We start from the raw sequence: 13,463 nt of genomic DNA, 5'->3' as shown, positions 1-13,463 counted from the left end.
GCGATTACGCAACCAACGCTAATGAAGACGTTCCACCGCAGCGTCCTCCGAGCTTCGAGTCTCCGACGTGTCTCTGAGAGACGAGGACATCGTTAATATTTAAGGACCTTATAGGACCATATATGTTCTTTACTTTTATACTTGAAAACAAACATATCTAGAACTAGGACTGGGTTTACTCTGGTCACATTATATTGTTGCCAAAGACCTGACCTGCTGTTTTTTCACAGTAAAAGACCTCCAGCTGCTTCACAATAAAAGCCAAACAGCTGCTTCACAGTAAAACCCAACCTGTTGTTTCACAATAAAAGTCCTCCTGCTCTTTCATAGTAAAACCCAATCTGCAGTTTTTTCACAGTAAAACTCAACCTGCTGTTTCACAGTAAAAGTCCTGTAGCAGCTTCACAGTAAAACCTGACTTGCTGTTTCAGAGTAAAAGTCCTGCAGCTACTTCACAGTAAAGCCAACCTGCTTTTTCACAATAAAAGCCCCCCAGCTGCTTCACAGTAAAATCTCTCCGACTCCTTCACAGTAAAAGCCCTCCAGCTCCTTCACAGTAAAAGTCCTCCAGCTCCTTGACAGTAAAAGCCCTCCAGCTCCTTCACAGTAAAAGCCCTCCAGCTCCTTGACAGTAAAAGCCCTCCAGCTCCTTCACAGTAAAAGCCCTCCAGCTCCTTCACAGTAAAATTTTACCAAATGCTTCACAGAAAAACACAACCTGCTGTTTCACAGTAAAAGCCCTGCAGTTCCTTCACAATAAAAGCCCTCTAACCTCCCAATCCGTAATCAGTAAATGTCCCTCAGCTGCTTCACAGTTTCACACATGCTGAATTACTTAGTTGAGTTGTATGTTTCTCTACATATAAGTCCGTTTTTCCTCTGAGTAGACGCCACTAGTCTTCACATCGTCGTCTTGTCGTAGATGTTTTCGCTGTGACAAGCAGAATGTTTGTCAGGTTGTCGGGTCAGGTCTTTTAAAGCCCCTCAGTGTTCCTTTAGTGCATCGCAGCACATATTTCAGTGTCTCTTCATGTGTGGTTGCAGAAAAGCTTTAGTTTAGTGCCACAAAGCCTCCAACACGGCTGGTGATCTGAGCTGTTTAGCCAATATTTAGCTTTTAATCCAGGTAGCTGTTAGCCACGCTAGCGATGTAGCTCTAGGGTTGATTGCCATTCAGTTTGTTTTTAGGTAGGATTTATGAAGCATCGTGTCAAACTTCTGTCCATAACAACCAGTCCCACTGGGTTCGGTTAGTTTCACCAGTTTAACCAGTAACCTCCCATGAGTCATCGGTGCTGTTGCCATGGTTACCTGGGGGTTAAGGTCGAGAGCCAGATGTCTTCAACAAAAGCAAAAGTAAAAGTACGAATGTGTCCCAACACCTGCAGCTGCTTCATAGTTAAACCTAACCTGCTGTTATTTCAAAATAAAACCCAACCTGCTATCCTTTCACAATAAAACCCAACCTGCTGTTTTTTCACAGTAAAGCTCAACCTGCTGTCTTTTCACAATAAAACCCAACCTGCTGTTTCACAATAAAAGTCCTCCAGCTGTTTCACAGTAAAACCCAACCTGCTGTTTCACAATAAAAGTCCTCCAGCAGCTTCACAGTAAAACCAAACAGCTGCTTCACAGTAAACTCAAGCCTGTGGTTTCAAAGTAAAAGCCCCCACAGCTGCTTAATAGTAACATCCCTCTAGCTACTTCTCAGTGAAACCCCGAGCTTCTTAACAGCAAAAGTCCTCCTAATCTTTCATAGTAAAAGCCCTGTTGATGCTTCGCAGGAAAATCTCTCCAACTCCTTCACAGTAAAACCCAACCTGCTGTTTCAAAGTAAAAGTCCTCCAGCTGCTTCACAGTAAAACCCAACCTGCTTTTTTTTCCACAATAAAAGTCCTCCAGATGCTTTATAGTAAAATCTCTGTAACTACTTCACAGTAAAATGTCTCCAGCTCCTTCACAATAAAAGCCCTCCAGCTGCTTCATACTATAATATGCCTTTTAATTATGCCGGTGGTTGACCTATCCTGCATATATGATTTTAATTGACGCCTGCCAGCCAATCAGAAAGCATCCTGGTGTATTAATACTCCTAATACTCCTAATAGTACTGCTGGTACTGCTGGTGCTGCTGGTGCTGCTGGTACTGCTGGTCCTGCTGGTACCGCTGGTACTGCTGGTACCGCTGGTAGTACTGGTACTGCTGGTACTACTGGTACTGCTGGTAGTACTGGTACTGCTGGTCCTGCTGGTACCGCTGGTACTGCTGGTACCGCTGGTAGTACTGGTACTGCTGGTACTACTGGTACTGCTGGTAGTACTGGTACTGCTGGTACTGCTGGTACTACTGGTACTGCTGGTACTACTGGTACTGCTGGTAGTACTGGTACTGCTGGTACTGCTGGTACTACTGGTGCTGCTGGTACTGCTGGTACTGCTGGTACTACTGGTACTGCTGGTACTGCTGGTAGTACTGGTACTGCTGGTACTACTGGTACTGCTGGTACTACTGGTACTGCTGGTAGTACTGGTACTGCTGGTACTGCTGGTACTACTGGTGCTGCTGGTACTGCTGGTACTGCTGGTACTACTGGTACTGCTGGTAGTACTGGTACTGCTGGTACTGCTGGTACTACTGGTACTGCTGGTGCTGCTGGTACTGCTGGTACTGCTGGTACTGCTGGTAGTACTGGTACTGCTGGTACTACTGGTACTGCTGGTACTGCTGGTACTGCTGGTACTGCTGGTACTGCTGGTAGTACTGGTACTACTGGTACTGCTGGTACTACTGGTACTGCTGGTACTGCTGGTACTACTGGTACTGCTGGTACTACTGGTACTGCTGGTATTGTAGTGAATGGAACATGAAACAGCTCATATAGATGTTACCTATCAGCTGCTACACCTTTACATTACATCACACACACACTAATAACCAGGCACAGGCCTATACCCACAATCCTCCTCGGTAGGACCCTCCATCCACATACACACCCCCCCCCCAATACACACACACACACACACTCCTCGCACGCGCACGCACACACCCCAGTGGACAGAGGGATGCTGACACACACACACACACACACACACACACACTGTGTGAGTCAATGGGCGGATGTGGAGGCATCATGGCGACAGCAGCTCCTACTACACACACGCACGCGCATTCGTGCACGCGCACGCGCACGCACACACACCCTACCTGCCGTCGCCAGGCCGTCCGGGCCCGCTTCACCTCCTCCATCCACCGAATTCATCCTCTCCATCCTCCTCCTCCTCCTCTTCCTCCTCCTCCTCCTCCTCTTCCTCTTCCTCTCTCCTCCGTTCTGTACCGTGGGCCGCTCCGCTCCGGTCCCTACCCGTCCATCCCTGCAGGTTTACATCAGATGGGGTCGGAACCGTTAGTGGTGCATCCTCCTCCTCTTCCTCTCTCCTCCTCCTCCTCCTCCTCCTGTGTGTGTGTGTGTGTCTCCTCCCGCCCGGTCCCGGTCCAGGCAGCGGACGGTCGGTCTCTCGGTGCGTCTCAGCACGCAGGCGCACCGGAGAGAGAGAGGGAGAGAGAGAGAGGGAGAGAGAGAGAGAGAGAGAGCTGCAGCAGCTGCTGCACCGGTTAACACACTCACACACTCACACACACGACCCGCCTCTCTCCGTTACTACTAACGGTCCCGTTATCACTTATTCTAGTCTACTGTCATTATATTATTCTTTCTCATTTATTATATTAAACCATATTACTTTATTTTATATTATATCATTTTTACTGTTATAATATTTTATATTATATTATTTTACATTATATTATTTTATAATATTTTATATTATATTATTTTACATTATATTATTTTATATTATTTTATAATATTTTATATTATATTATTTTACATTATATTATTTTATATTATTTTATAATATTTTACATTATATTATTTTATATTATATATTTTTATATTATATTATTTTCGCTGTTATATTATTTTATGTTATTTTATATCATTTTTCTGTTAATATTTTATATTATATCATTTTATATTATATTATTTGTACTGTTATATTATTTTATTTTATATTATTTTTACTGTTACAATATTTTATATTATAATATTTTACATTATATTATTTTATATTATATTATTTTTACTGTTATATTATTTTATTTTATATTATTTTTACTGTTATATTATTTTATATTATATTATTTTTACTGTTTTATTGTTTTATTTTTTATTATATAATTTTTCTGTTATAATATTTTATATCATATTATTTTATATTATATTATTTTTACTGTTATATTATTTTATATTATATATTTTTCTTCTGTTTTATTATTTTATTTTATATAATTTTTTTTGTTATATTATTTTATATTAAATTCTTTTTACTGTTATATTATTTTATTTTATATTATGTTTTTCTGTTTTATTATTTTATAATATATTATTTTTGCTGTAATATATTTTTTATTTTATATTATATAATCTTTTTGTTATATCTTTTTATTTTATATTGTATAATTTTATATGTCATATTTTAATTTATATCATATTATTTTTCGGTTTCATGTTTCACGTTATATTTTATTTTTTTCTGTTATATTGTTTTATTTTACTTTATATTTTTTCTGTTACTACTTTATAATTTATTATATTTTTTTATTTTTTATGATTTTATTATATATAATTTTATAAATAATTTTATTATATTATATAATTAGATTATATGATGTTATTTTATATTATATTATAGTCATAAATGTATATATCATATAGTGTTTTATTCCAAATAAAACAGATCTTTAATACCTGACACACTGACACAATAACAAAGGCCAACAAAGAGGATGATAATAATATTTATAAATGTATCAAAATAAACTAATAAGAAAAAGAAGAATACCACAATAAAATGAAATAAAAATGATCTTATAATAACAAGATTAGAACCTGATTTATGTAGCACATTCCATTCAAAACATTATCCTTCAGAAAATTATATATATTTAAACAGATACAAAAATGTTTAATTTATTAGAGATTAAATATAGTAAAAGTTTAAGTAAGAAAAATAATGAGCTATAAGTTTTATTTTATTCTAAGAATCGTCATTAATAATAAAATACTGAACACATATATTAATAACTGTAATATTTTATTAATTAAATATTTTAAGACAGCAGTGAAAAGCTGCAGAGCTGAATGAATAAATGAATGAATGAATGAATGAATGAATGAATGAATGAATGAATGAACGGACAGCGCCACCCAGAGGCTTAATGAACACACGGTGTCCTGTACACAGGAACAACACTGGAACACAGGATTTGAATTATTTAATAATATTATCATTTCACCATTTATGTTATGGGAGTTAATTTAATTATTTTGAATCATTTTCATATTATTAATTTGTAAATATGCTAGATATGCTTGTATTGGTACAATACTGGATATTTGTTAGTATGCATAGTATTTTCTTTTATTGTTCATAAAATGCTGAAAACAAGGCAGATTGTTTGTTTTGAAAAAAAAGCTATTTTGAATTGAAAATGTATTTATTTATTTCGTTATTAATGAATGAATGAATTTATTTATTCATTTATGTATTAATTAATTTATTCATTCATTTACGTATTAATTAATCAATTAATGTATTGATTAATTCATTCATTAATGTATTAATTCATTCATTCATTTATGTATTCATTAATTTATGTATTCATTAATTTATTAATTTATGTATTCATTCATTTATTTATTCATTTATGTATTAATTTATTTATTCATTAATTTACGTATTAATTAATTCATGTATTAATTAATTCATTCATTTATCTATTAATTCATTCATTCATTTATGTATTCAATAATTAATTAATCTATGTATTAATTAATGAATTAATGTATTTATTAATTTATTTATTAATTTATGTATGAATTAATTAATTAATGTATTCATTAATGTATTTATTTATTAATTTATGTATTAATTCATTCATTCATTCATTTATGTATGAATTAATTAATTATTTATTTATTTATTTACTTATTTACTTACTTACTTTATATCATTAATTTATTTAATTAATGTATTTCATTATTTATTTCTCCATTGATCCGCTCCACTTTGGTGCAGAGGGGGGGTTTGCGTGCTGCCAGCGTGATGACGTCATGTTACCGTAGAAACGAGAGCAGCGTCTGCATGCTAACAGCTAGCAGCTAGCAGCTAACAGCTAGCAGCTAGCAGCTGATATTCTGTGACTCCTAGAGGGAACAAGAATCCACCAAATACTGACAGGTGAGGTGTAACACACACACACACCTTTACACACCTTTACACACACAGATAAATGGTTTGAACACAGAAAGGGAGCTTAATGGAATAGTGTTGCTTAAATCGTGTGTTTTTTGAATGGAGTCTGGTGTGTGTGATTTTCACAGAGGAGCTACTTATGGATTATTGTTGTTTATATTGTGTAGTTTCTTTACTAAGTCTGGTGTGTGTAGTTCATAGGAAAGGGACATTTATGGATTATTGTTGCTTAAATTGTGTAATTTCTTAACTAAGTCTGGTGTGTGGTGTTCATAGAGGAGCTACGTATGGAGTAATGTTGCTTAAATTGTGTGATTTTTGAATGGAGTCTGGTGTGTTTGATTTTCACCGAGGGAATTCTTATGGATTAAGTTCCACTCAGTCCTGAGCAGAAGTCCAATCAGACAGATTAAATGAAAACACCTGTGTGGGAGTTCAGAGGCTTTCAAGTACCACAAGTAAAAGAAGTCATTCTGCAGAATAATATGTGTGTTGTATATTATTGTTTTTATAGTAAGTGAGGCATTAATCTCTTTAAAGGATGGAGCTGGAGCTGGAGGAGGAGGGAGCTGTGGTGGAGGAGCTGAAGAGGCAGCTGGAGGAGGAAGACCTGAACCCGGAGCAGAGAGTCAGCTTGCTGAACAACGGGTTAAACAGTGAGACCTGTCTGCATCTGTCTGCATCTCTCTGCACCTGTCTACATCTGTCTACACCTGTCTGCATCTGTCTACATCTGTCTACACCTGTCTGCATCTGTCTACACCTGTCTACGTCTGTCTGCATCTGTCTACACCTGTCTACACCTGTCTGCATCTGTCTACATCTGTCTACACCTGTCTGCATCTGTCTACACCTGTCTACACCTGTCTACATCTGTCTACACCTGTCTGCAGCTGTCTACATCTGTCTACACCTGTCTGCATCTGTCTACACCTGTCTACGTCTGTCTGCATCTGTCTACACCTGTCTGCATCTGTCTACACCTGTCTACATCTGTCTGCATCTGTCTACACCTGTCTACACCTGTCTGCATCTGTCTACACCTCTCTGCATCTGTCTACACCTGTCTGCACCCGTCTGCACCCGTCTACACCCGTCTACACCTGTCTCCATCTGTCTGCACCTGTCTCCACCTGTGTACACCTGTCTGCACCTGTCTGCACCTGTCTACACCTGACTACACCTGTCTGCACCTGTCTACACCTGACTACACCTGTCTGCACCTGTCTACATCTGTCTACACCTGTCTGCATCTGTCTACACCTGTCTGCACCTGTCTACACCTGTCTGCATCTGTCTACATCTGTCTGCATCTGTCTACACCTGTCTGCATCTGTCTGCATCTCTCTGCACCTGTCTGCATCTGTCTACACCTGTCTGCATCTGTCTACATCTGTCTGCACCTGTCTACACCTGTCTGCACCTGTCTGCATCTGTCTACACCTGTCTGCATCTGTCTGCATCTGTCTGCATCTCTCTGCACCTGTCTACATCTGTCTGCATCTGTCTGCATCTGTCTACACCTGTCTGCATCTGTCTACACCTGTCTGCATCTGTCTGCACCTGTCGACATCTGTCTGCATCTGTCTGCACCTGTCTACACCTGTCTACATCTGTCTGCATCTGTCTGCATCTGTCTACACCTGTCTGCATCTGTCTACACCTGTCTGCATCTGTCTGCACCTGTCGACATCTGTCTGCATCTGTCTACACCTGTCTGCATCTGTCTGCACCTGTCGACATCTGTCTGCATCTGTCTGCACCTGTCTACACCTGTCTACATGTGTCCTTTAGTGCTGCAGATAACATGTTTTATTGTATGTAATAGATGTAATAGATGTGTTAATGTGTCCTTGTGTCCGTCCGTCAGAGGTTCTGAACATGGCGGCGCTGCAGACGGACAGCAGCGTGTTGACTGCGGTCAAGTCTCGGTTGTACCTGAGCGGCGTCCTCAATCACTGCGTCCGCCTCCTCTCTCTGGATCCCAGAAGGCTGCGGGGCAACTGGGGCGCCGCCGCCACGCTCGCCCAGCTCACCAGGTACGTCTCACTGGAACTCTCTCACTAATTCACTCTGTGTTTAAATTTGACTTTTTATTTTTTTTTGTATTTAAAAATTGTCACAAACTTAATTTATTTTTTATTTTTTAATTTTCTTTTAATAAAAAAAATGTGGTTTTATATTTAAATATCTCCAGAATTTTAATTCATTCATTTTTTAATATTTTTTTATTTGTATCTTTTTTTAATTTAAAATCATAGTATTTTAAATCATTTTAGATTTTTAAAGAATATTTAAAAAAAAAGGAAAATGTTTTTTTCTTTATTTATAGTGTTTTGACGTATTTAAAATATATATCCAAAAATGTATGTTTTTATTTTTTTTATTTAATTTTTAATTTTCTTTTAATAAATCAATTCTTTTATAAAATAATTCTAATTCATTCATTTTTTTTATATGTTTTAATATTTCTACTCTTTTTAGTTAGTGAGATTTTAAAATTATAATATTCTAAATCATCTTAGTTTTTTTAAAAATATAAGAAAAATAAAATGTTCTTTCTTTATTTATAGTGTCTTCACGTATTTAAAATATGTGTTGTTATTTACTTTATTTTTAATATTCTTTTAATAAATAAAAGATGGTTTTGTATTTAAAAATCTCCAGTATTTTATTTCATTTTCATTTTTTAAAAATATTTTTATTATTTCTACTCTTTTTAGTTAGTCATATTTTAACTTTACAGTAATCTAAATCATTTTAGATTTTTGATGAAAATATTTAATAAAAATGGAAAATGCTTTATTTATTAAACTGTTTTGATTTATTTCAGATATACAAAAAATATCTATTAATAATAATGTTTTAGTGTTTTGAATTTGTCATATTTTTTAATAAAGGTTTACATTTTTGAAAATATTTTTCAGCATTTTAAATGAAAAGTATTTTAAACTATTTACATTTCTTTAAATCTATGATCAATTTAAAAAATATGAATTGTATTTTTTTCATTTTATTTTTTTTAATATTTAATGAAAATGAATGGAAATATGTTTTTATTAACAGTGTTTTGATTAATTTCAGATATATAAAAAATAAATTTAAATGTGTTTTAGGGTTTTGAATTTGTCATATTTTTTTTATCAAAGGTTTACATTTTTGAAAATATTTTTCAGTATTTTAAATGAACAGTATTTTATTTAAATTTTAATATAATATATTTTTAATAATATATTAATTATATATTTGAAAATGCATTTGTATTTTCAAATGTCTCTTTTGATATTCTAGAAATTAAAAAAATATATTTTTAATATGTTAAATTATTCTATTTTTTAAAAGCTTATTAAAGCTATTTTATTATTCAGTCTTTCAATTAATTACTGTAATTTTTTTTTTAGGATATTTAAGATGTTTTATATTTTAAATTAAATAAACACAAATAAATAAATCGAACAGCTCTTTCTGGCTAGAATTCACACTTTTTCAGTTGAGGTTTTGCATGTGTCTGAAGACATTCACACCTGTCTGTCTGTCTGTCTGTGTGTCTGTCTGTGTGTCTGTCTGTGTGTCTGTCTGTGTGTCTGTCCGTGTGTCCAGTTCCTGCTGTGTGGGGGTTGAACCTGGTAAAGACTCGCCGGCCTTTCATAAGCTGTTTCTGCCGTCAGTCGTGGACGGCCTCCTGTCATTGGCCAGTCAGCTGATGAGGCGGGCTGAGGTGAGACGCTGCATCAACCAAACCTCTAGTTAATAATGATGAATTGTATAAATACCTGTGTGTGTGTGTGTGTGTGTGTGTGTGTGTGTCAGTGTGTGACTGTGTTCAGGAGGCTGATGGAGTCCGTCGGCTGGCTGCTCAGAGCTCACACTCAGCTCACCTCTCAGGGTCGGTCACCTCCGCTCATCACTGATCAGTTTATCACTTATTGATCTGCTGCTCCACCTGACGGTCTCTCTCCACCCGTCTCTCCAGTCCTCAGCTGTGTCCACTACGAGCGGATCCAGATGTGTGACGACGCCAGTGTGTCTCTGCTCTGTGTCCAGATGTGGATTCAAACCTGCTCAGCCAGCAGGTAACAGCTGCACCGACACCTTTTCACCGGGCTTTTTGGCAGTTCTAATTTACCCTAGTGTTTTTAGTTAGTGATATTATAATATTACACTATTCTAAATTATTTTAGTTTGTTTTTTTAAAATATTTTTTAAAATTAATGTTTTTATTTATTTACAGTATTTAAAAAAAATGTGTTTTATGTTTTGAATTTGTAATTTGTTTTTTTTAATGTAGGTTTACATTTTTTAAATATTTTATACAGTATTTAAAATGAACTGTATTTTAAAGTGTTTAAATTATACAACTTAAATACAATAAAATAAATGATTCATAAAATAATAATAAAATAGAATAAAATTATACAACTTAAAAACAATAAAATAAGTGAATAACAAAATAGAATAACATTTTACAACTTAAAAACAATAAATTAAGGGATTAATGGAATAACAATAAAATAGAACAGAATTTTAAATTTTAATTTAACCAATAATTTAGATCAATCTTAATTTTTCTAAATCATTTTAGAAAAAAAAAATATATATATTTAATAAAAATGGAAAACACTTTTATTGTTTTATAGTGTTTTGATTTATTTCAAATAACCATAAAAAAAAGATTTTTAAAAGTGTTTTAGTGTTTTGAATTTGTCATATTTTTTAACATTTTTTAAAAATATTTTATACAGTATTTAAAATGTAACGTATTTTAAACTATTTCAATTTCTTTGAATTTATTACATTTTAATTTAACCGATTAAAAAAAATAGATAATTATATTTTTTCTAAATCATTTGAAAAAAATAAAATAATAAAATATTCAATAAAAATGGAAAACATTTTTAAATAAATTTACAGTGATTTGATTTATTTAAAATATAAAAAAAACTATTTTTTAAAAAAGAATTAGTGTTTTGATTTTGTCATATTTTTTTAACAGAGGTTTACATTTTTGAATATATTTTATTTGAAATTTATTTACTTTTTAATTTAATGTGTTTGTAAAAATATATTAATAATTTATTTGAAAATATGTTTGTATTTTAAATTGACTATTTTGAATAAATTTTTTTTTTTTAATATTCTACATTTAAAAAAAATATAATTTTAATATGTTGAAGTATTTTATTTTTTAAAATGATTTGATTTTTTTAATCTGTTTTATTATTTTATTGCAGGGACTTCCTGTCCGGGTTGAGCGACGACTGCGTCCTGCTGCTGCTCAACGAGGCCGTCGGCCAATTAGCCGTCAGCTCTGACTCCTCGGTGGGCGGGGCCTCCGTCAGACTCATCCTCCTCATGGCCAATCAGCAGGAGCTCCGGGTGCAGCCCCTCCTCCTCAGCTTCAGAGGTCAGAGGTCACACCTGTTGACACATTTATTACTGGGGGTCACATGTACTGAAAGATCAGAGGTCACCTCCGTCTCTCTGCAGGTCTGGACAGCCTATTGGACAAAGACTGGAGGGGGCGGGGCTTTGACCAGGACGTGGATCAGCTGATTGCACTCATCCAATCAGACACCAGGAGTCACCCACAGGTCTGTCTACCTGTCTACCTGTGTACCTGTCCGTCTACCTGTCTGTCTACCTGTCTGTCTACCTGTCTGTCTACCTATCCGTCTACCTGTCTCCGTTGACCTCTGACACCTCCCCTCCGTGTGCAGGCGTGTACTGAGCGTGTGCGGGCGGCGTGCGTGATCCAGGCGTCCTGGAGGTCGTATCGGACCAGACGGCGGGTGAAGAGCCTGAACAGAGCGGTCAGCGCGCTGCAGAGGAGATACAGGTCAGTACAAGTACAAGTACCTCAAATGTGTACTTGTGTGCAGTACTCAAGTACAAGTACACGTGTGTGTGTGTGTGTGTGTGTGTGTGTGTGTCAGGGCTCGGAGGAGGCAGCAGCAGCAGGAGGAGGAGGTGCAGCAGTGGGAGGAGGAGCTGAAGTATCAGGTGAGAGTCATACTGCAGTACTGTTAGTGTACTGATGGGTACTAGTAGTGTAGTAATATGTGTGTGTGTGTGCGTGTGTGTGTGTGTGTGTGTGTTGTGTGTTTTAGGTGTGTGTGAGGCGTCAGCAGGCGAGGAGGGAGTTCCACCAGAGACAGAGACAACTGCTGCAGCTGCTTCCTCCTGGTACCGTCTCACTTTACAACACTGTTTCTTAAATACGCAGGAATGTGTATGGAGTCTGGTTGGGGGCCAACCAGACTCGTCATATTTTTGAACATAGGTTTACATTTTTTAAATATTTTATACAGTATTTTAAAATGAACCGTATTTTAAACTATTTAAATTTCTTTGAATCTATTATATTTTAATTTAAACGATAAAAAAAAAGATTAATTATAATTTTTCTAAATCATTTTAAAAAAATAATAATAAAATATTTGTAAAAATATATTAATTTATTTGAAAATATGTTTGTATTTTAAATTGACTATTTTGAATAAATTAATTTTTTAACATTCTACTTTTAAAAAAATATATATTTTTAATATGTTGAATTATTTGATTTTTAAAAATTTAGTTTTTTTAATCTGTTTTATTATTTTCTAAATAATTTGAGAAAAAAATGTATAATAATAAATACAAAAAAATAATAAAATATTTAATAAAAATGGAAAAACATTTTTAGTATTTTACAGTGTTTTGATTTATTTAGAATATCAAAAAATATTTTTTTTAAATGTGTTTTAGTGTTTTGAATTTGTCATTATTTTTTTAACAAAGGTTTACATTTTTATTGTTTTAAATTAACAGTATTTTATTTAAATTTCTATTATATTTAAATTGAATCTATTTGTATAATATATTAATTATATATTTGAAAATATTTTTGTATTTTAAATGGACTATTTTGAATATATATATTTTTAATATTCTTCATTTAAAAAAATATTTTTAATATGTTAAATTATTCTAGTTTATTTTTTTTAAGCTATTTTATTATTTTAAAATGAGTGTATTTAAATTAATTCCTGTAATTTAAGACCCTGACGCCGATGCACGCTCTTAAATACGAAGAGAGTTTGGTTGATGGTGTTTTTATGTGTGTGTTTGCAGACCAGGTGCAGTCGTACCTGCAGGAGTGCGAGCGT

At 34.5% G+C, this 13,463-nt stretch overlaps 2 protein-coding genes across 4 annotated transcripts in view; one reads left to right on the top strand and one right to left on the bottom strand.

The window, feature by feature from the left end:
- LOC119483730 (kalirin-like) overlaps positions 1-3,554 on the bottom strand; it is a 43,940-nt gene extending 40,386 nt beyond the window's left edge. For both annotated transcript variants that reach the window (XM_037762126.1, XM_037762127.1), the window contains exon 1: positions 3,206-3,554. In XM_037762126.1, coding sequence (XP_037618054.1) covers positions 3,206-3,269 — 64 coding nt within the window. In that variant the 5' untranslated portion in view covers positions 3,270-3,554. The remainder of the gene's footprint in view (positions 1-3,205) is intronic.
- A 2,589-nt stretch (positions 3,555-6,143) lies between these two features.
- LOC119483738 (IQ calmodulin-binding motif-containing protein 1-like) lies at positions 6,144-12,372 on the top strand. 2 transcript variants are annotated; one of them, XM_037762139.1, is made up of 11 exons: positions 6,157-6,300; positions 6,644-6,773; positions 6,856-6,971; positions 8,186-8,354; positions 9,916-10,033; positions 10,126-10,201; positions 10,289-10,388; positions 11,547-11,719; positions 11,803-11,906; positions 12,033-12,151; positions 12,249-12,372. In XM_037762139.1, exons 3-11 carry the CDS (start codon positions 6,857-6,859, stop codon positions 12,340-12,342), a joined length of 1,068 nt encoding a protein of 355 aa, XP_037618067.1. In that variant the 5' UTR covers positions 6,157-6,300; positions 6,644-6,773; position 6,856; the 3' UTR covers positions 12,343-12,372. The 2 variants fall into 2 exon arrangements, with proteins under 2 accessions (XP_037618066.1, XP_037618067.1); XM_037762138.1 differs by lacking the exon at positions 6,644-6,773 and having other exon boundaries at positions 6,144-6,300.
- Positions 12,373-13,463: the final 1,091 nt, after the last annotated feature.

Source organism: Sebastes umbrosus, chromosome 24 (assembly GCF_015220745.1).
Source record: "Sebastes umbrosus isolate fSebUmb1 chromosome 24, fSebUmb1.pri, whole genome shotgun sequence".
Classification (NCBI taxonomy): Eukaryota; Metazoa; Chordata; class Actinopteri; order Perciformes; family Sebastidae; genus Sebastes; species Sebastes umbrosus.
Note: the sequence above shows the minus strand (reverse complement) of the source record. Positions and strands in the feature narration are given on the sequence as shown.